General features: G+C 35.9%; 1 protein-coding gene across 1 annotated transcript in view; it reads right to left on the minus strand.

The window, feature by feature from the left end:
• The window catches only part of LOC113517853 (dipeptidase 1-like), a 273,938-nt gene extending 252,110 nt beyond the window's left edge, over nucleotides 1-21,828 (minus strand). Inside the window, exon 1 of the mRNA XM_052895408.1 lies at nucleotides 21,749-21,828. Within this exon, the coding sequence (XP_052751368.1) occupies nucleotides 21,749-21,788 (40 nt within the window). The 5' untranslated portion in view covers nucleotides 21,789-21,828. The remainder of the gene's footprint in view (nucleotides 1-21,748) is intronic.
• Nucleotides 21,829-22,062: the final 234 nt, after the last annotated feature.

Genomic DNA, 22,062 nt, shown 5'->3' on the forward strand with positions numbered 1-22,062 from the left:
GATGCTGTGAGTGTCCCAGCGCAGTGTGAACAGCTGCACAGCGCTGGTTTTCAGCCAGTCCCTCTCTTAACAACCACTGTATTTTGCTTCTTACAAGAATTATTTCTTAAATATACTAATTACAAAAAAAGGAAAGAAGTTTTTATTTGTGCCTATATTTGACACATTCATATAAATATATATATATATATATATATATATATATATATATATATACATATATATATATATATATTTTATACAACTTAGAATGGCTGACAAACTGACGGCCCACCTGATGGAAAGTGGTAACCGTCGCCTATAGACATGAGCAGTGCCATGGACATAACAGAGTATACTGTTTCGCCCATGATACCCTCTATGCGTTACCATTTCTGAGGACTCAGATGTTATTCCTCTGTACCCAGTAAATTCACGCCGAAAATGTAAAAATTAAGTTGTGGTTTAAGTTTTTCTTGATTAGCACAACATACACACATGTATGTGTATAATATTACGTCTTATTTCCTTATCTATACATATATATAATAAAACTGTAAAGGTCGAATGTCTGTACATAGAAAGAAAACGCTAAAAACCGAGTCAGAAGTGAATTAGAACACATCCAGATTTTTTCGATTTTTTTTGTTTCTCTGTGTGTTTGTACGGTCTAATCACCGAAACTGATAAACCGATTTAAATGAATTTTTGTATGGTGATACCTTGCATCCCTGTTCAACATTTCAGATACTTTTAATTACGTAAAATTAAAGAGTTCCCGTGGGATAGTTAAAAAACTATAGTAACTTATACAGCTCAGTACACAACCTACTTAAGTAAAGTCATTTTGACCTAAGACAAAGAGTGAGAACGACACGTCATTTGTTAGTTTTGGTCCAGTATTCTCAGACACTACCAATTCACTACAATAAGGACGTTACAAATGTTAATCGAACGAATATCAAATACCACGCGGACAAAGTCGAGGGCATCAGCTAGTACTGAATAATTTAACAATAATAAATACATTTAATTCCGCCAAAATCCATGCGAGGTGAAGAGAAACGAGTGTATATATATCTCCTGCTTCCAACTCGTCTTAAGCGGAAGGAAAGTGATTGCTAGGAATGGGGACGATTGACCCCATACCTTATCAGGTCAACTTCCACGCAATTCCCCCTAGAAACCATCGTAGCTAATTCCCCATGTTTTTATCCACACTTATCATCCCGCACTGTTGTCCCACTAGTGTATAGCGATAGCATAGGTCTGGTGGGGGGATAGTGGATTGTTAAAAATGGGGATTATTAGCCCCATTGTTACCCTATCAGGTCGACCTGCTCGCGGTTTTCCCTGAAAACTATCGTGTTTTATTCCAAGTGACCATCACGATAGGCTAACTGACCTGCCTTTTCATCCTCACCTATCATCCCTCACTGGTGCCCCGCCAGCGCATACCGCATAGCGCAGGCGGGGTTACCATTCCATTATCAACCATGTAAAGCATAGGTCTAGTTAATATTCCATTGTCATCCATTAAAAAAAACCTCATATCAAACATCCATAGCAATTTTGAAAATTTAATTTTAAACTTCACTAGAATAATACGAGTAAGGTAGTTTGCTCCCCTCCGGTATTTCATCCAGAGGGAGACTTTGTACAAAAGTCGATTGCTTGGGTACCTCTGTCCCATTCGTGTTTCAACCGTGAAGCAGTTGTGTTTGCATGGCTGTGTTTCGGTTTGAAGGGTGGGATATGGCGTGAATTTACTGGGTACAGAGGAATAACACCAAAATCCTCAGGAATGGCAACGCATGGGGGGTATCATGGGCGAAACAGTATACTCTATTATGTCCATGGTACTGCTCATGTCTATGGGCGACGGTAACCACTGTCCATCAGGTGGGCCGTCAGCTTGTTTGCCATTTTAAGTTGTATAAAAAAAAAAGCTTTCAAATCCTTTTGAAGAATATATGACAAATTGATTTTTATGTTCAAGTTACGGTAACTTGAATTGTCTGACTAAATATTACTTGCAATTTGAGTGCCCCAAATAAAAGTTGCACAATTTGAATACAAATTCGCACTCAACTCGGCGCGAGTATGATTTCAAACTGTGGACAGATTTCGATGATTCTTTTTTCATTAAAAATATTTATTCTCGCGTCTGTCTCGCAAAGTTTAAAACGGTCTCAAATTATTCCATGACGGACCTGATCGTCTTTAATCGAAATCGAGGTGTAATTACGAGGTCGTAATTTTGAATTAATTTGGAAAGAAAAAAAGAACGACTATTTCAAATAAAAACTGTCCAATACAGGTTTGTGGAATAAGTCAAATTAATATTTGAAACGAGATGCTGTTGAAATAAATTTCAATTCCATTATCAACCCCTCGAGAGGGCCTCAGGTTATGGCTTATAAATTATTAATTGCCATAATTGATTACCGATTCCCAATTTATAGCATGGCCTTAATGTTATGCAAGTCTAAGCAAATTTCCTTACCAAACTCGCCAGAGGGACTCTTTGTACGTAAGTAATCTTATCTCTGCAGTAAAAACCTTTGAACCCTTTATTAATATCTGGTAATTATCATCATGTCAGCCTTTAACTGTCCACTGCTGAACATAAGACGGGAAACTTGGGCAGTTTTGCCAGTAGTTGCCACGCTTGGCAGGCGAATTGGCAACCGCAGTTAGGCTTAACAGATATTTTAATAGACTCTGCTACCCATCCCACGCCCTCCCTTAGTCGCCTCTTATGACACCCACGGGAAAGAAAGGGGTAGCCTATTCTATACCGGAACAACACGAATAATATAATTACCAGAGGGAGACTTTGTACAAAAGTCGATTGCTTGGGTACCCCTGTCTCATTCGTGTTTCAACCGTGAAGCAGTTGTGTTTGCATGGCTGTGTTTCAGTTTGAATGGTGGGATATAGCGTGAATTTACTGGGTACAGAGAAATAACACCTGAGTCTTCAGGAATGGCAACGCATGGGGGGTATCATGGACGAAACAGTATACTCTGTTATGTCCATGGTACCGCTCATGTCTATAGGCGACGGTTACCACTTTCCATCAGGTGGGCCGTCAGCTTGTTTGCCATTCTAAGTTGTATAAAAAAAAGGAAATTTAGGTAATATCAGGTAAGATGATCATTAAATCATCTCAATTGTAAAAAAAAAATATAGTCTTTTTGAATGGAAAACAAATGCAAGACCCAGCTAATGGTAAGCGTAAAATAATATTATTAGAACACGTAATTACAGTGCTAGAGCGGCACGTTTTGTTCCACCTTGTTATCCTTATGCAGCAGCTTTTAATGGCAGCTTCCAATGTCAAGTCACATAATGTTGAAACAATGTACCGACTCCCATTAGCTTAAACGCCCCTAAGTACACCTTCGAATGTCTATTAAAAATATTCTTGATTGAAAAGTAGAAATTAGGTATTCCATCAAGTTGCTTTTAGGATAAAACTAGCTGGCTCGTTAAACGTTGTTTTACCATATACGAGTACATTATTTCCAGAACTATACATGAAAATATATCGTACTACAATTATTATATTCGATTGACATCATGCAACCATATTGCGACATATAAAAATTGCGATTAAACGACAGGGGTTGATCGTAAAAGCGTGAAAATTTTAATTTGTATGTATTTTTCAACGCTAAATCATATTTAAATAAAAATAAAAAATTCTGTCAAGAAAATAAAAAAAAAAATTTAGGGGTGGGTCACCCTTATGATTGAGGGGTATAAAAAATAGATGTCGGCCGATTCTCAGACCACACAAAATTTCATGAAAATCGGTAAAGCCGTTTCGGAGGAGTTTGGTAACAAACATCGTGACACGAGAATTTTATATATTAGAGATAGATAGAATAGAAAATATTTATTACCAGAAAAACATTATTATAGCAGAAAATACAGTAAAAAGAAAGAACAAGTGTCTCGTATTAGGCAAAAGGAAGTGGCTCATTAAAGGGGAAAATTTCCAAGAGCATAATTCGGCCTGCTATTTTGTACGGATCGTAGTGTTGGCCAGTAAAGGTGACGGACGAAAAGCGACTGCGTGTAGCTGAGATGCGGATGTTGAGATGGATGTGCGGAGTGACAAGAATGGACAAAATTAAGAATGATTATACTAGAGGAAGTATGAAAGTGGCGCCAGTGATAGAAAAGTTGAGAAGTAACCGTTTATCCTGGTATGGGCACGTGATGCGCAGGAATGAGGAGCATATTTTAAAGAAGGTATTAAGAATGAATGTAGATGGCTATAAGAGCAGAGGGAGACCTAAAAAGACATGGATGGATTGTGTGAAAGACGATATGACTAGAATGGGAGCGAATGCAGAAATGACTGGGAATAGAGAAGAATGGAAGAGGAAAACATATTACGCCGACCCCAAATAATAATTGGAATAAGGGTAGGAAGATGGTGATGGGTGAAGAACCCGATCGAAATTAATATAGGCATGGTATGAGCGATGCCAAAATGGGTGAAGACCATGTCTTCCCCTATCAATGTCCAGAGGGAGTCAATATCTCGTTTGCCCCCTGTGTTGTAAAAAAAAAAATATATATATATAGATATCAGATATTGTAATATCTATTCAGCCGTTACTTATACCTACTCACTGACCTAATGAAACTCCACAATACTGATTGCGTGATATTATATTAAAATACTTATTCTTAGATTTAATATATTTATTGTAAACGACGTCCTCCTACGCTCCACGTCTGGAGATGAGAAGACGTCGACATACATATTTAGGAAAATTATTTATTATATTCTTTTAATATGCCTCAGGCAATGTCGTCTGCAGCTATAATTAAATAGGAAACATACAGACGTATTTACAAATTTGCATATAATATTAAACAGTGTGTTTAAAATGGGATTCTGCAAATCTTTTAAAAATTTATTATTATATCAACCTTTTTTTTTAATAGGTGATAATGGAATGGTACCCGCGCTATCGGTATACACTGGCGGGACACCAGTGAAGGATGATAGATGAGGATGAAGCAGGTCAGTTAGCCCATCGTGACGAATTCAACAAGAATTGTTCACGATAGTGGAACTCCAGGGGGAACCACGTGCAGGTAGACCTAATAGGGCATATTGCTAACAATAGGGCTGTCAAACTCCATTGCTAACAATCCCTTCCCCCCCTCCCCCCTATACCAACTGTTACCAACGCAGGCCTTCTTCTTTCGGTGTGTTTTGCCAGTAGTTATCACGATTGGTATGCGAGTTTGTTTTAATGATGTTTTAAAAGGAACGCTTCTGTCCATCCCTCGACCAATGAGTTCCCTAAGTCGCCTCTTACGACATTCTTGGGAAAGCAAGGGGTGGCCCATTCTATGGCGTGACCACAATGTAATTTTTATAATATAATAAAATTGTAATTGAACGATATATGTATGTACATGGAACACATAAAATAATGAGAGGGAATTTTAATAGGAGCAAGAGAAGCGTTACTTACATTACTTTTAAAAAATATTGATAGTTTGCCTATCTGTATGTATGTTTAAGCCGATATCATGCAAAAACTACTATACCAAATTGGATGTGGTTTCCACGATTGTATTTTTGAAGATCTAACTTAAATATTGATGTATATTTAGTTCTAAAACGACAACTAGAAGTGTATCTTTAATTAGTTTTCATTCATGTGAGATCCGAGCGTACGATGTAGCGGATAAAAAAACTAATACGAAATAAAGGAAAGCGTATTGCTGACTGTGTTGACAGCAGAAACAAGATATTTGGAGAGATTTCCACAAATCGTATAGCTAGCTGACTGAATAGTCTATAAACACATTGTTCAATACGAAAAATGTTTTATAAGTGTGCTAAATGCAATAACGACAATATGGCGTAGAATCTCTGTTATCCGGAAATTTTCTCTTTAAGAAATCCTAGGTAACATTTTCAATGTGCTACTCGAATAGCTCAACATTTCAAGACCCCTTATGAAGCTTTGTAAGACTTTAAAGAAAATTACGTTTAATATTATATTTATTTTTAACTGATTTAAAAAAGAAGGTATTTTTTTATGTTATAACCTTATAACTCTGTCAGTTCTAAGCCGATTCGGAAAATCTTTTTTTATCTGAAAGTATATACTTATAGATTTGCGGCCGGCAAAAGTTGTATGAAAATCCATATCTGTCGTGTTTTGTGGCCAGATAAACTACTATGTAAACTCATATCTGTCCTGTAATTTAAAAATGGAATGACCTTTTACTTCGAAACATGGCTACCAAGGAGGTAAGCAATAAAAGGTATTATTGAAATTTCGAACTGGCTTACAAATAGAAAGCTGTTTATTGAAAAAAAAAAACAAAGAAACATTATGGCGCGTGAAAAATTATTATTGTTCGTTATTCGTCATTGAACTTAAAAAGTAAAATTGTGTTTTTAATTTCCGCGCATTGTTTGAGAAAAGTACTATACGAGCCTTGGTCACAACTAGGCATTGATGAACTCACGTATGTGTGCCTCGGCTACGCCTCGGCCCACATTAGCACGTTCGTCCATCATTGCCTCATTTGCTGGCCGTTGAAGTAATGTAATATATTTAATTAGATATGTATAAATTAAAGTTTTTTTTTTTAATGGATGATTACGGAATGGCAGTCCCGCTTGCGCTAACGGTATACGCTGCCGGGGCACCAGTGAATAATGATAGGTGAGAATGAAAAGGCTGGCCAGTTACCCCATCTTGATGAATACACGTGGAATTAAGGACGATGGTTTCCAGGAGGACCCGCGTAGAGGTCGACCTGACAGGATATATTGCTAGCAATAGAACTGGTAGTTCGTATTACTAACAATACAATTTTGTCTAGTTCTTTTTATTTTTAAATTGTCCCAGAGTTATACACCGCTCCACCATGTGGTATTTACGCTGCTTTACACATTGGGTTTGCTGCAAGAGAACTAACTCTTTTAGACTTAAGTTCCCCTTTGTACATTTGTTTACCAATGTCATATTTCTTTATGTATTACTAGCAGCCCGTCCCAGCTTCGCACGGGTGGATATTTTTACATTTTAAAAAATGACCCTTAAGACTGCACACGCGACGGAAACTTAAAAATGGAGTAATTTCTCCCGTTTTCCTAACATTACCCTTCACTGCTCTGCTCCTATTGATCGTAGCATGATGAAAAGTATACTATAACCTGCCCAGGAACATGAAGAATAATTGTACCAAGTTTCGTTAAAATCCGTCGAGTAGTTTTTGTTTCTATAACGAATATACGGACAGACAAACAAAAATTTCACTGATTGCATTTTTAGCATCAGTATCGATCACTAATCACCCGCTGATAGTTATTTTGGAAATATATTTCATGTACAGAATTGACCTCACTACAGATTTATTATAAGTATAGATTATGAATGAATTAATGAATAAGTATACTTTACTTGCATTATACAATATAGGAAATAAGCAAGACAATTTACAAACACAACGATACAATTGTACAAGTACAGTGAGGCGGTCTTATTGCTGAGAGCAACCTTTCAAAGACAACCTTAGGATAATATGTATAATAAAGTATAAATAGATAAATGAATAGTGTACAAAATAAACAACTTTGAAACTGAATACTGTGTAAACTGTACAGTTACAATTTATGGTCGCGAAACAACGCCACGAGTCGACACTAACTGTTTCTTACGAGGCATAGTAAAATTTTATAGTTACTACCGACACACTTAACTGTCTACCTACCTAGGTATATCTATATGGAAATAGACTGAGACGAGAGTCGGCTGTAACATTTTTTTATAAGATTTTTCTTGTGCTCTTTAGTAGTCTGTATTAACACTTTAAAATAGAGGGGAAAGGGATTGTTAGTAATGGAGACTAAGAATCCCATTGCTAGCAATATACCCAACCAGGTCAACCTCCTCGCGGTTCCCCTGGAAACTATCATGGTTAATTCCTGATGAATTCATCACGATGGACTAACTGGCCTGTTTTCATTCTCATCGATCACCCTTCACTGGTGCTCCGCCAGCGTATCCCGTTAGCGCAGGCGGGGTTACCATACCATTTTCACCCATCAAAAAAAAAAAAACACTTTAAAATAAAAATCAACGTATACTTGAAAAAAGTTGCCTGTTCTTTTCAGTTAAAATTACATTCGAAGCAAATTATTAGTCTCCAATATTATTCATGGGAATCTCTTCCCATCTCTGTGTCCATCCGTGAAACATTATACATTTTTTCGATTATTATCCCCGCATTGTCTTTTAAAATAAGACAAAAGCTCATATTTCAATCGATGTCGGGTTAGATCATGGTCCAAAAATAAAATTCACAATATAATATTCGGGGGTAAAGGTAAATTGGCACGGTTACACCAAACGGAACCTTGTCACATTGCAATAAAGCTCAAATAAACCCGACCGCTCACCTAAAACCTTGTTTGTCGCGCGTACTTCACGCCTCACGCGTCAAAGGCGATCAGTCGTTCGTGAAAAATCATATGGTCTTCTGAACAATTGTTTAACTGTCCCGTTTCCTGATATATTTATAAATACAGGGTGTATCGGTGTCGTTGGCCCTATGTGAAACTAAGATTAAACGTACTATAGCATACTCGTATATTGCCGTCTGGTTTCGAAATAAAATGGGCCACCCCTTCCTTTCCCGTGGGTGTCGTAAGTTTAACAAAGGACAGCAGAGTACCTCTTAAAACATGACGAAAGTCTAGCTACGAATGCTAACAAGTCTGCCAAGCGTGGCAACTGTTGGCAAAATATATCAGTATATATCATAATTGCGAAAGGGAGTTTATTTGTTTGTTACCTTATAACTCCTTAACCAATCACTGAAAATTGGTTTATTTTGTACGTACTACATGGAGAAGGACATACTGTTACTTTTACACTGGTCAGTAAACATATATATATATATATATATATATATATATATATATATATATATATATATATATATATATATATATATATATATATATATATATATTTATGTATATGTGTGTGTGTGTCTGTGTGTGTGTGTGTGTGTGTGTGTGTGTGTGTGTGTGTGTGTGTGTAATAATATATGTATGTAAATAATATATAAAGTATGTATATGTAACGTAACATACAAACAAAAATCTCCAAATCTCCTTTTTAAAGTTAAAAGCAAATGTACAAGCAGAGATCCAGTGAAAGTGTACACGGTAACCCATAAATCAGAAAGTCTGAGGTAAATTCGCCCCTTGCCACATTGAATTCAAATTGTCAGTGAAATGTGGGCAGAGTGTGTTAGGTACACACGGGACCGTCGAAATGGTAACTTTATTAGTGTACTTTTAATGTTTAATTCAATATTACTTGTAATATATATATATATATATATATATATATATATATATATATATATATATATATATATATATATATATATATATATATATATATATATATATATATATATATATATATATATATATATATATATATATTCTTTATTTTGTCTCTTAATGATTCACGACTTCCTATAGAATAAATTGCGTGAACAGCACGTCTGATATGTCCATGGTACTGCTCATGTCTATAGGCAACGGTTACTACTTTCCATCAGGTGGGCCGTCAGCTTGTTTGCCATTCTAAGTTGTATAAAAAAAAACGTAATTAATTTTTCATTCGAATTTTAAACAATTTTTTTTTTCTTATCTTTACGTTACTACTAAGGTATTATGTATTATTTATTTATGTATTAATGTTTTAAATATGTGAGGTACTTTTTAAGATCAGGGTATGATGAGACTGACATATCCCTACTTTACATATAGGTAGGTATATGGAACTGTTTTTATTGTATTATATATTCAATTTTTTACTGGGTATTATTTAGTTTATCTTTAATTGTACCGTTATTACCCATTATACATTCTATAGTTTTCTTTCAGGTTCTCAAAGGTTGACTGTAAGAAATCCCTTTATGGGATAAGTCCGCCGTTGTATATTAAATCATTTATCAGTGCTTAATTTGAATTATGTACAATAAAGATTTTACAATACAATACAATACAATCCTTATAGGATAAAAGCCTCTTAATTTCTGTTACATTTATTTCTATTTTATGTTACATTTATTTCTCATTATTTATTTGAATAAAAATATAACATTATGCACATCACTAGAATTAACCACTGAGCATCTCCCAAAATGTCATGAATCATTCAAATAAATCTTAATTATTCATCGAATCGAATAGGCTTTCAACTAATCGATTTGATCTCGGAATGGTAATGTTCCCGAGTTGTTTCTATCCCGATTCATCTGTTAACTATTATACTATTAGTCGTATAGCTCGGTGGAGCCCCAAAAATAGGCGTTTAGCCGGTCCTTTGAAGGGTCTGGGTGCCCCAAATTAATGATGTAAAGTGTTAACCTCGATTTCGAGTTTAGCAATCGGCAAATGTTGTTTCCATAGACATCCATAGATATTTATTTAAATAGATGTAACACCGTGAGCGTATTATATTCACCAGAAGACTTGTCTACGTGGAAAACGTCTGCCCACTTTTTTTTTATGCAACTTAGAATGGCAAACAAGCTGACGACCCACCTGCTGGAAAGTGGTAACCGTCGCCTATTGACATGAGCAATACCGTGGACATAATAGAGTATACTGTTTCATCCATGATACCTTCCATGAGTTACCATTCCTGAGGACTCTGACGTTATTATTCTGTAACCTGTAAATTGACTGCCATATCCCACCCTTCAAACCGAAACACAGCCATGCAAACACAACTGCTTCACGGTAGAAACACGAATGAGACAGCGGTGCCCAGGCAAACGACTTGTGTACATATAAATAATATGGAATATATAGATATCAGGGAATATATAGATATTATAGAATGTAACATAGTATAAACGCCCCTTACGGGTTTCCACTGCTTTCCTAGAGGGTGGGACCCTTCATACTTGACACAGACATGCAAACATAGCTTCTTTGGAGCGGAAAGACAACACTGTAGAGAGGTATTTGCAATTTAAACAATTGATGAAACAATTACAGGGTAATATTGTTTTACATGGTTTGATGTGAATTTTTCTATGCAACTTAGAACCGCGAACAAACTGATGGCCAATTGATGTAAAGTGGTAACCGTCGCCTATAAACATGAACAGTACCATGGATATTACTGTTATGGATGGTGTCAACTAAATAATAAACTTTTGTATTAATTATTGTATGACCCAGCATGTCAATAAAAATATACAGAATGTAATAAAAATATATTTAGAGCAATTTATTAAATTTTATTCTATTAATATTATTCTCTTGTCGTCGGTCCCCGCATAGAATGGACCATCCCTTCCTTTCCCGTGGGTGTCGTAAGAGGCGACTATGATGGCGGGATGGGCAGTAACGTCCCTTTAAAGACTAGCTGCGGTACCCAATCCGCGTGCCAAGTATGGCAACTACTGGCAAAACTCCCCTTATGGAGGTAGGCTTATGTTCAACGGTGGACAGTAAACGTGTAAATATATTTGAATGTTTGTATGTTTAGATTAACTGTATGGAACGTCTCATTGTCCAAGGGTCGGTACCAAACAAACGCGATGGACTAAGGTTAGTATAAATCAAAAGTATCAAAGTAAAAAATAAATAAATAGCTAGTGTCTAAATACCAATTAGAATAAATAAATTAATTAATTTGATAAATTTAAAACTGATATATTTTTCAAAGTAACGTGGATAAAAAGTGAAGAAAAATTAATGAAATTTACGTATCTATGGTAATATCATTTAAAATATTTTTTTAAATAACCGTTGAAAATTTTCCAAATATTTTTTTTTAATAAAATATAAAGAAAAAATTCTAAAGAGATTTTTTTTTACCTCTCGTACAAAAACGCAAGACTCCCTTAAAAGAATGCTAATGATCTTGACTCCATCCTGTATAACGAGGTAATTGAGTCAGCTACAGCGTGAAAGAGATGGCAACAAATATTTTTCGCATCAATTGAAAACTTCACAGATGAACTATATGATGTAATTATGTATTATGTACACAACTAGCACGCAATGGCTGGGTATAAAGAGGCGTAAATAACCACTTTGAGGCACAGTCGGTTATTATTTTAACAATAAACGGTTTATTACAACAGGAAATAATAATAATTATTTATTTATTTATTTATTTATTTATTTATTATAAGGCCCATCCTGTTAGTTAAAAATTAACTTAACCTATGTTAATAAATGAGCGGTCATCACGCTCTTGCATTGATAACCTGTCTCACCCAATATTTTAGGATGGGACAGTTCATTTTACCTGCAATTGTGTTCAGGACACTGTTTGAGCTAACACGCACTCTGGCCAACGGAGAAACAATTCGTTTGCGCTGTATTGCTTAAAAATCATCCGTACGCTCTCGAAATATATATAGAGCATCTCCATGTTTACTGACATTTTTATGAATAGATGCCATGGTTACAGCTTATGTCGAATATCATAAAAATAATCACCATCATTATATCAGCCTTTAACTGTCCACTGCTGGACATGAGGCTTTCCTATAAAGCGAGTTTTGCCAATACTTGCCACGCTTAGCAGCCATATAAGCCTGCTCCTTGGGGGCTTTTGCCAGCGATTTCCACGCTTGGCTGTCAGATTAGCGAGCGCAGTTAAGCTTTAGATATGTTTTAAGAGAGACGCTGCTGCCCATCATTCGCCCTCCTTAAGTCGCCAATTACGACACCCACGGGAAAGGAAGGGTTGGTCTATTCTAAGCTGGGATCACACGGCAATCGTTACATTGATTTGATTTATGATTACATTAGCCTAATGCATCGTCGTTTAATCTCTCTGTTTAACATAACGTTTGAGGAGGAAAGGGATTGTTAGTAATGAGGTTTAATAGCCTCATTGCTAACAATACACCCCATCAGGTCGACCTCCACGCGGTTTCTCCTGGAAACCATAATAATTAATTATTGTTCAATTGGTCACTATGGGCCAACTGACCTGCCTTCATACTCACCTGTCACCCTTCACTGGTGCCCTGCCAGCGTATACCAATAGCACAGGCGGGGCTACCATTCCATCTTCACTCATTAAAAAAAAAACATAACGGTAGATTGGTAGAAAATGCCATCAGGTATTAAGTCCGCTCTGTACACGTGTTATAATATCTCCAATAAATAAATAAATAAATTAATTAATTAATTAATAAATACCTAGTATCTAAATAATCATCATCATCTTCCTACCCTTATCCCAATCATTTGTGATCGGCGTAATATGATTTTATCCATATTACAAAAAGATTTGGTTTTTAGTTTTACGACCGGCCGCCTGCCTGACGTCAACACTCTTTGGGAATGCATTTGTTGGTGGTTTCCACCACCTACGGTATGGAGGAAAGGATTGAGGAAAAAAGGAAGGGAACCTTGGAAATGCGTGAAGGAAATTTGTAAATGAAAGGAATAAGGGACTTATGTGGGAAAGGAATGGGGGAGACACTGCAGCGGCTCGGGAAACCGGGGTCGCATACCCGTATGCCCTTATTCTAGAATCGGACAGATTTCTAGAGAAGAACACCGCTGACGCTCTATCTTAATAATAATTCGAATAAATTAATTAATTTACCAGAGGGAGACTTTGGACAAAAATCGATTGCTTGGGTACCTCTGTCCCATTCGTGTTTCAACCGTAAAGCAGTTGTGTTTGCATAGCTATGTTTCGGTTTGAAGGGTGGGATATGGCGTGAATTTACTGGGTACGGAGGAATAACACCTGAGCCCTCAGGAATGACAACGCATGGGGGTATCATGGATGAAACGGTATACGCTGTTATGTCTATGCTACTGCTCATGTCTATAGGCGACGGTTACCACTTTCATCATCCATCATCAGGTGGGCCGTCAGCTTGTTTGCCATACTAAGTTGTATAAAAACAAATAAAAAAAAATTAATTAAAACTGATATATTTTTCAAAGTACAATTAAAATACAATTCGTTATATTTTAATATCTATATATCGTTCCTCTGATGCGATGCGATATCGCTCACCATTAGTCTGGTCTACTCGTGACTAAAATATAAGTGGTACAGAAATACCCAAGCAGACGGCTCTTCTACAAAGTTTCCCTCTGGTAAATTTCATTTATTCTTTATAATAACGCGAAGCCATTTTACCATAGACACGTAATAGAATACTCCGTCGCTTGAGTTACATAGATATACATAGCTGAAGAACGACCAAAAGAAAATATTTTATTCAAAAAAATAAAGGACGCTCTTGCTGAGTTAACGCTGAATTTTAAAAGCCTTTTGTGGCGTGTTATTTCGTATTTGCGTCAAATTATATTCTCTCCCGTATATTGTTAAAGATGTTATCTCTCATTATTGTTATTTAAGTGGTTAAATTCAATACGAGACGTTTTATAAAGATCTGCAGTTAAATTAAAATAGCGAGAAACGTGATATTTTATTTAAAATAAACGTACAAAGCCAGATCGAGTCGCTAATCTTAGCAACATGATACAATTGTAACTAGACGATATCTGTACATGGAAGATATTTAAGATAAATTAATATGAAGACTTCGATAAGATAAAACAATATTTTAAACGGACTGTAAAAAGAGATAAGTTCTCAATAGGGTTTCATTTCTTTTTGTTTTTCTTCCATGTTTGTTACCTCATAACTCCGTCAGTTGTAAACCGATTTGGAAAATTCTTCTTTTATCTGAAAGGATATACTTACAGATTGTTTCCATAGAAATTTTACCAAAATCGGTTTAGTAATTTAGTTTTTAGAACAATTTAACTATTTTTGACACAACTGAAGTCGATTCCTTTGTGGGACAGACACAAATACGAGTATTTAACGTGTAAATAAAATAAATACAATTTGATAAAATAATTATCAAATACATCGCGTATTTTGACTCTTTTAAGATAATATTATCGATCGATAAAGATGATCAATTGATAGTAGGTGTTCAATCCGTCTTTTTTTATACAACTTGGAATTGCAAACAAGCTGACGGTCCACCTGATGGAAAACGGTAACCGTCGCCTATAGACATGAGCAATACCATACAAATAACAGAGTGTACTGTTTCGCCCATGATACCCCCATGCGTTGCCGTTCCTGAGGACTCAGTTGTTATTCCTCTGTACCCTGTAAATTTACGCCACATCCCACCCGTCAAACCGAAACACAGCCATGCAAACATAACTACTTCACGGTTGAAACACGAATGTGACAGAGGTGCCCAAGCAATCGACTTTTGTACAAGGTCTCCCTATGGTTAGTCCATCTTTGATATTTCCAACATTTTGCTTTCATTATGTAAAAAATCCTGATACTTCTGATTTTTTTAATACTATTCTTTGTATAATTTATAAGTAATTGGCGTGTGGTCCCAGCATAGAATGGACCATCCCTACCTTTCCCGCGCATACCGTAAAAGGCGACTAAATAACTTAATGGTTGAGGGATGGACAGCAGCGCCCCCTTTTCACATCACCAAAACCTATGTACCTTTGCTTGCCAATCGAGGCAACTACTGGCAAAACCCGTCTTGTAGAGGAGCCCTATGTCCAGCAGTGGACAGTTAACGATTTATACAACCTCTAGCGACTGGGCCTTTTTTATTATTATTATTTCAGCCGTAAGCTGTCCACTGTTGGACATGAGGCCTCCCTATAAGGCGAGTTTTGCCAGTACTTGTTACGCTTAACAGGAGATTTAGCAACCGCACTTAGACCTTTGAGGATGTTTTAAGTGAGACGCTGCTGTCCATTCCTCGTCCTCCCTCAGTCTCCTCTTACGACATCCACGGGAAAGGAAGGGGTGGCCTATTCTATGCCGGGACCAAGTGGCGATGGCGTATCAAGATAAAACATAATATTAGGTTTTAAATCTGATCTTCAAAAACTGAACGGTGGAAACCATATTCATTTGGGGGGAAAGGGATTGGTAGCAATGGAGTTTGACAGCCCCATTGCTAGCAATATGCCCTATTAGGTCGACCTGCGCGTTGTTCCCCTAGAAACCATCGTGAACAATTCTTGTTGAATTCGTCACGATGGGCTAACTGACCTGCTTCATTCTCACCTATCATCCTTCACTGGTGCCCCGTCGGTATATAGCGATAGCGCGGGTGGGGTTACCATTCCATTATTACCCATTAAAAAAAACCATATTCAATTTAGTGCAATAGTGTGTACATGATCCCGGAATAAACATATAAACAGACAGACATACAGATAATAATTCTAAAACTTATTATTTTCTTCCTTACAATATTTTTAAACACCTCTTATGTACAGACATAGTCTAGTTTGAACTTTATTATATGTATTTAGATAAAATTTCAATTTCAAATAATCTATTACTTACCAAATATATGCCACTATTTAAGAATAAACAAGGAATTGTCAATTTGTTGTACAGAGCAGACAAGAACAAGCCAGTCCGCTACTTTATATCTATATCTCATTTCCTTTGCCTCAATCCGCATTCATAAATTTCAAGTATTTCCGAAATTTAAACCAGTGGAGCTTTTTTCCTGTGCTTTCTCTTCATTCATAAATTTCAAATGTTTTCGAAATTTAAAAACTCCAACGAATTGTTTTCTTTGATTTCAGTTTATTCATAAATGTCAAATACATAAATCTCCTTTGCTTGCTCTTTGTTCGTAAATATTATACATTTAAAATATACATTCGAAATTTAAAACTGCAAATTTATTTATCGTTTTTTTTTTCTTTATTATATTCGTATATGTCAAGTGCCTCAATAAATGTTTTCGAAATTTAAATCGAGATATTTTCTTTGTTTTCTCTTTATTTGTAAATGTCAAACATTTTCGAAATTTAAAACTACCAATATTCAATTTTCTTTTATTATGCCATATTCATACATTACAGAGGGAGACTTTGTACAAAAGTCGTTTGTTTGCGTACCTCTGTCCCATTCGTGTTTCTACCGTGAAGCAGCTGTGTTTGCATGGCTGTGTTTCGGTTTGAATGGTGGGATATGGCGTGAATTTACAGGGTACAGAGGAATAACACCTGAGTCCTTAGAAATAGCAACGCATGGGGGATATCATGAACGAAACAGTATACTCCGTTATGTCCATGGTACTGCTTATGTCTATAGGCGACGGTTACCACTTTCCATCAGGTGGGCCGTCAGCTTGTTTGCCATTCTAAGTTGTATAAAAAAAAACAAAAAAAAAATTTAAAATGTAAACTAATACGAAAACCTAATATCGGCCAAACATATTCAAATAGAAGAATGAAAAATACATTTTTGTGGCGGCGCTAGTTGAAAATTGAAAATGTGTTTCACACAAGTCAATTGTTGAGCCGGGTGGGACAATTTCAGGCAGTCTGAAAACTTAATAGAGTCGAGAACAAACTACCTTGGTACGGCTGTATCAGCGAATTGTGTAAGTTATTTTAAGTCTCCTTGTATACTAAGCAGTAAAGACAAGATGATAACTCGGCTATTGTTAAATTTCTCAAGACTGACAGATTGTGGGCGCCATTTTTTATATATTCTTCATTGCACTTGTAAGTTACATATAAAATAATGTATTTATAAATGTTGTGAGCAAGGGTGCACTTATCTCTGACAGAGATCACTTCCAGTCAACCCAGTACAGTAAGAAAGCATTTCGTTAGCGGGCAGCTGAAGTGCTACAACTATTAATACATAAACAAATATACAGTTAAATAAAATATATAATTAAATATTACATAAATACATACACTATAAATACATACAATACCTACCTACTTATATAACAAATGTTAAAATAAATGAATATATCTACTTATTTGCACCTTTGTCATAGCTGCTTACAAGATTCATTAATTAATTCACATGTTAAATTTATCCGTTCGCCGTGTGGTCCGAAAATAAAATAGGCTACGTCTTCCTTTCCCGTGGGTGTTGTAATTGGCGACTAAGGGCGAGGAATGAACAGCAGCGTCCCTCTTAAAATATCCTCAAAGGCCTAGCGGCGGTTGTCGATCCGCCTGCCAGACGTGGCAACAAAAAGATGGAATACTAAACCCTGGCAAAGGTCTTGTCATGTGTGCACCGACATAGAATGGGCCAACCCTTCCTTTCCCGTGTTCAGCGCGTGATGAGTATCACGGGCAACACAGTGTTCTCTGTTATGTCCATGGTACTGCTCACATCTGCAGGCGACGATTACTATTTTACATCAGGTGAGCCGTCAGCTTTTTTTTATACAACTTAGTATGGCAAACAAGCTGACGGCCCACCTGATGGAAAGTGGTAACCGTCGCCTATAGACATGAGCAGTACCATAGACATAACAGAGTATACTGTTTCGCCCATGATACCCCCTATGCGTTGCCATTCCTGAAGACTCAGATGTTATTCCTCTGTACCCTGTAAATTCAAGCTTGCCCTTTTAAGTTAAATAAAAAAATTCGAACTCCAGTATTAACAAGCCCTTCTCTCTAACCTTCCATAACATGTCCATAGACAAATAGTGGCGCCACTTTTATTTTAAGGCGTTGGTTTTTTTTTCTTTTAAAAGTCCAAACGAGGTTGGAACACTATTATTGAGACCAGAGTTCCTTAAACTTTACGATAACGAAACACCCACCAAATACCTTTTATTTTATGGTATCCCATACCATACGATTACAAATCAAAAACAGTGTGATTTAAATAAAAACAAATGCTTTCAATAGAAATGTTTCTTAAGTATAACACTTTATAGTTTCCTTTAAATAACTAGACCAATTAAATTATAAAATCGCTCATTTAAATTAAATAATTAATTTAATTTCAAACTGTTTATAATTACTCCTCTCCATGCAAAGGTTGCCTGGAATAGATCGCTTTTAGCGATAAGGTCGACCATTGTTTTCTCACTGTAATTATTTCTTGTAATTATTTATATTTATAATAGGTTTACTATTGTAATCTTTTGGAGGAAACAATAAAGAGTATCTATCTATCTTTAATTTTTAATGGAAGAGGAATGAAATTCTTTTACTGTATAAATAATTTCGCGGAACTATGGTACCTTTTTTACGGAGCCCATTTCAGGAATCGCTGATCTCTAGACAAGCACTACTTTCTATTCAGTATTAGCCGCAGTGGACGTAGGTAGCATAACAAATTACTTTCATATCGACTTTCTAATGGCAAAAGGTGGGGGGAAAGGGATTGTTAGTAATAAGGTCTAATAGCACCATTGTTAGTAATGTACCCTCTCAGGTCGACCTCCACGCGGTTCCCCCTGGAAACCGTCATGGTTAATTCTTGTCGAATTCATCATGGTGGGCCAACTGACCTGCTTTCATCGTCATCTATCATCTCTCACTGGTGCCCCGCCAACGTATATAGAAAGCGCAGGCGGGGTTACCATTCCATTATCACCAATTAAAAGAAAAAAATGGCAAAAGGTATTAAACGCCATTTTGAAAAATTTTTCAGGAGAACAAAAAAAGTCGAGATAAAAAAACAGAATGACTGGTAAATCGAGTATGTAAACAGTAGCTTTGACCTGCTATCCCGTACGCGGGAATTTTAAAAGTAAAAAACTACAATTATACACGGCATATGAAGAAGAAACATATGCTAGATTTGAAATTAGACCTGTATGAACCCGACTGTCAAAACTGCATCCACTTTGATGTAGTAATTTTTTAGTGATGTCAAAACAAACATCAGATAAACAAAAAAATTTTGTTTTGGCACATATTGCTCTAATCGAGAAACCTTTTAATATTTTTTCTATACACAGATATCGTCTAGTTTTTTTTAACATTTTTATTATAGATGTAAAATATTAAATGACTGATAATAAAGAAATGATTTTACGAAGTAATTTTTAATATATATATATGAAACAGAGCGTAAATCCATAGATTCGTGGCCAGACAGATTAAAGGCCTGTATAAATAACAAAGCTGGCCATTTAGAATACAATATTCCTTTATTTTTGCCGAGACTTTAATAAATAAGTAGATATATATTTTAGTAATATTACATTACGCCATAATGTAATGTAATAAAAATGCATTTTCATTTGTTACAGTACAGTGTACATTACTATTATCATATATATATATATATATATATATATATGGCCCATACCTTCCCTTCCCGTTAGTGTCGTAAGAGGTGTGGGCAGCAGTGTCCCTCTTAAAGAAGTACCAATACCTAACTGTGAACCTACTTGCCAAGATTGGCAATTCAATTACTAGCATTACTAGCACTATATATATATATATATATATATATATATATATATATATATATATATATATATATATATATATATATATACTTCAATATATTACTTTACATTATATACAGTAAAATAAACCGCAGTTAGGCTTACACAGATGTTTTAAGAGGGACGCCGCTGCCCTACCCTCAATGATTAAGTTCCTTCGCTTCCTACGACATTCACATGAAAGATAGGGGTGGTCCATTCTATGCCGGGACCACATGGACCTTTGGTATGTTTGAAAAATATTATCTAATACACTACTTATGCTTTCCAATATAAAAATCATATTATTTCTGTTTACATTATCAGTGCACAAGTTATATTTGAAAATTTTATGGATATAATTAACTGGACATCCCGGGGGGAAAGGGATTGTTAGCAATGGAGTTTGACAGCCCCGTTGCTAGCAATACACCCTATCAGGTCGATCTCCACGTGGTTCCCCCTGGAAACCATCGTGAACAATTCTTGTTGAATTCGTCACGATGGGCCAACTGACCTGCTTCATCCTCACCTATCATCCGTCACTGGTGCCCCACCGGCGTATCCTGATAGCGCAGGCGGGGTTACCACTCCATTATCACCCATTAAAATTTAAAAAAAATTGGACATCCCATGGACATGTATGGATGGATGCATAGGTGTTTAAGACTACTGAACGGGTTGGAATGAAATTTGGTAAACAAATTTGGTATTTGGTTTTGTAGGTTAAATCTTAATACATAAGATATTGTATATATAAATTCACACAGACAAAGTCGCAGGATACAGCTGGTATAAAAATATACTTTCTTTTTAAATAAAATAATAAAATGTAATAAATTGTTGACGCATAAAAAACTGTACAAGCACTAACATTATATGTATTGTTCCATAATTTTAGTATTAATTTAAGGTACATAAATATTTACAGAATAATGTATTAAATATTTATTTTTCTACAAAATGCAATATTATTCGTCTATCTAAATAAACAAATATACGACAAGGCTAAGTAATACGTTCATACAGCCCAAACACTGTCAGTAAAGTTACATAGATATATTAAAATTTGCTCGATAAAATTCACTCACAATAATTACAACATAGTAAGTAAATATCTCAAAATTAGACATCACATCTAATGACAATATAATTACCACTTGAAAGTTTCAACGTGGAAAATTACTGGCTGAAAATAACAAATAATTTTTTCTAACATCGATCTTTACATACGGGCGGGCACAGAAAAAAAAAATCCCGCTGATAATTAACTTAAAATTCGCACGAGACAAATTCACCGAGAACGCTATCAATTAAAAAGAGCCGCACCGTAAACAGCCGTAAATGACGTTTGAATATCTGCGAAAGCGCGCGAAAAATAGCACGCCGCCGAGAAAAGTTCAAAAAAGGAACGCTTATGGCAATAAAATTTTTTTTTTGTATTTTTTTTCTATAAGTTTTAGTGACGTACCTTGATCGTTCGTGTAGACGCGATCTGACGCGGGCGGCATGTGGCAGACGTCGGCACACACCGGTTGCGCGTGGATACTGTCAAGTCAACTGGTACGTTTCGGCGGGATTCGTGCGATATTGTCTGGCCAGTGACGTGATTCTATCGATAACAACAATGCCAAGAGATGAACTGTCGATAAAAAGTTTACAAGCAAAGATTAATAGACAATATGTCTGTTCGTGATCACAATAAAGTGACGGCAAATAATATATAGAATAACTGCGAGACCGAACAGAGCGAACAACTGCCTTATATATATTTTCTCTTGTTTT

This window comes from Galleria mellonella, unplaced genomic scaffold (assembly GCF_026898425.1).
Source record: "Galleria mellonella isolate WM207_F2 unplaced genomic scaffold, CSIRO_AGI_GalMel_v1 utg28, whole genome shotgun sequence".
NCBI lineage: Eukaryota > Metazoa > Arthropoda > Insecta > Lepidoptera > Pyralidae > Galleria > Galleria mellonella.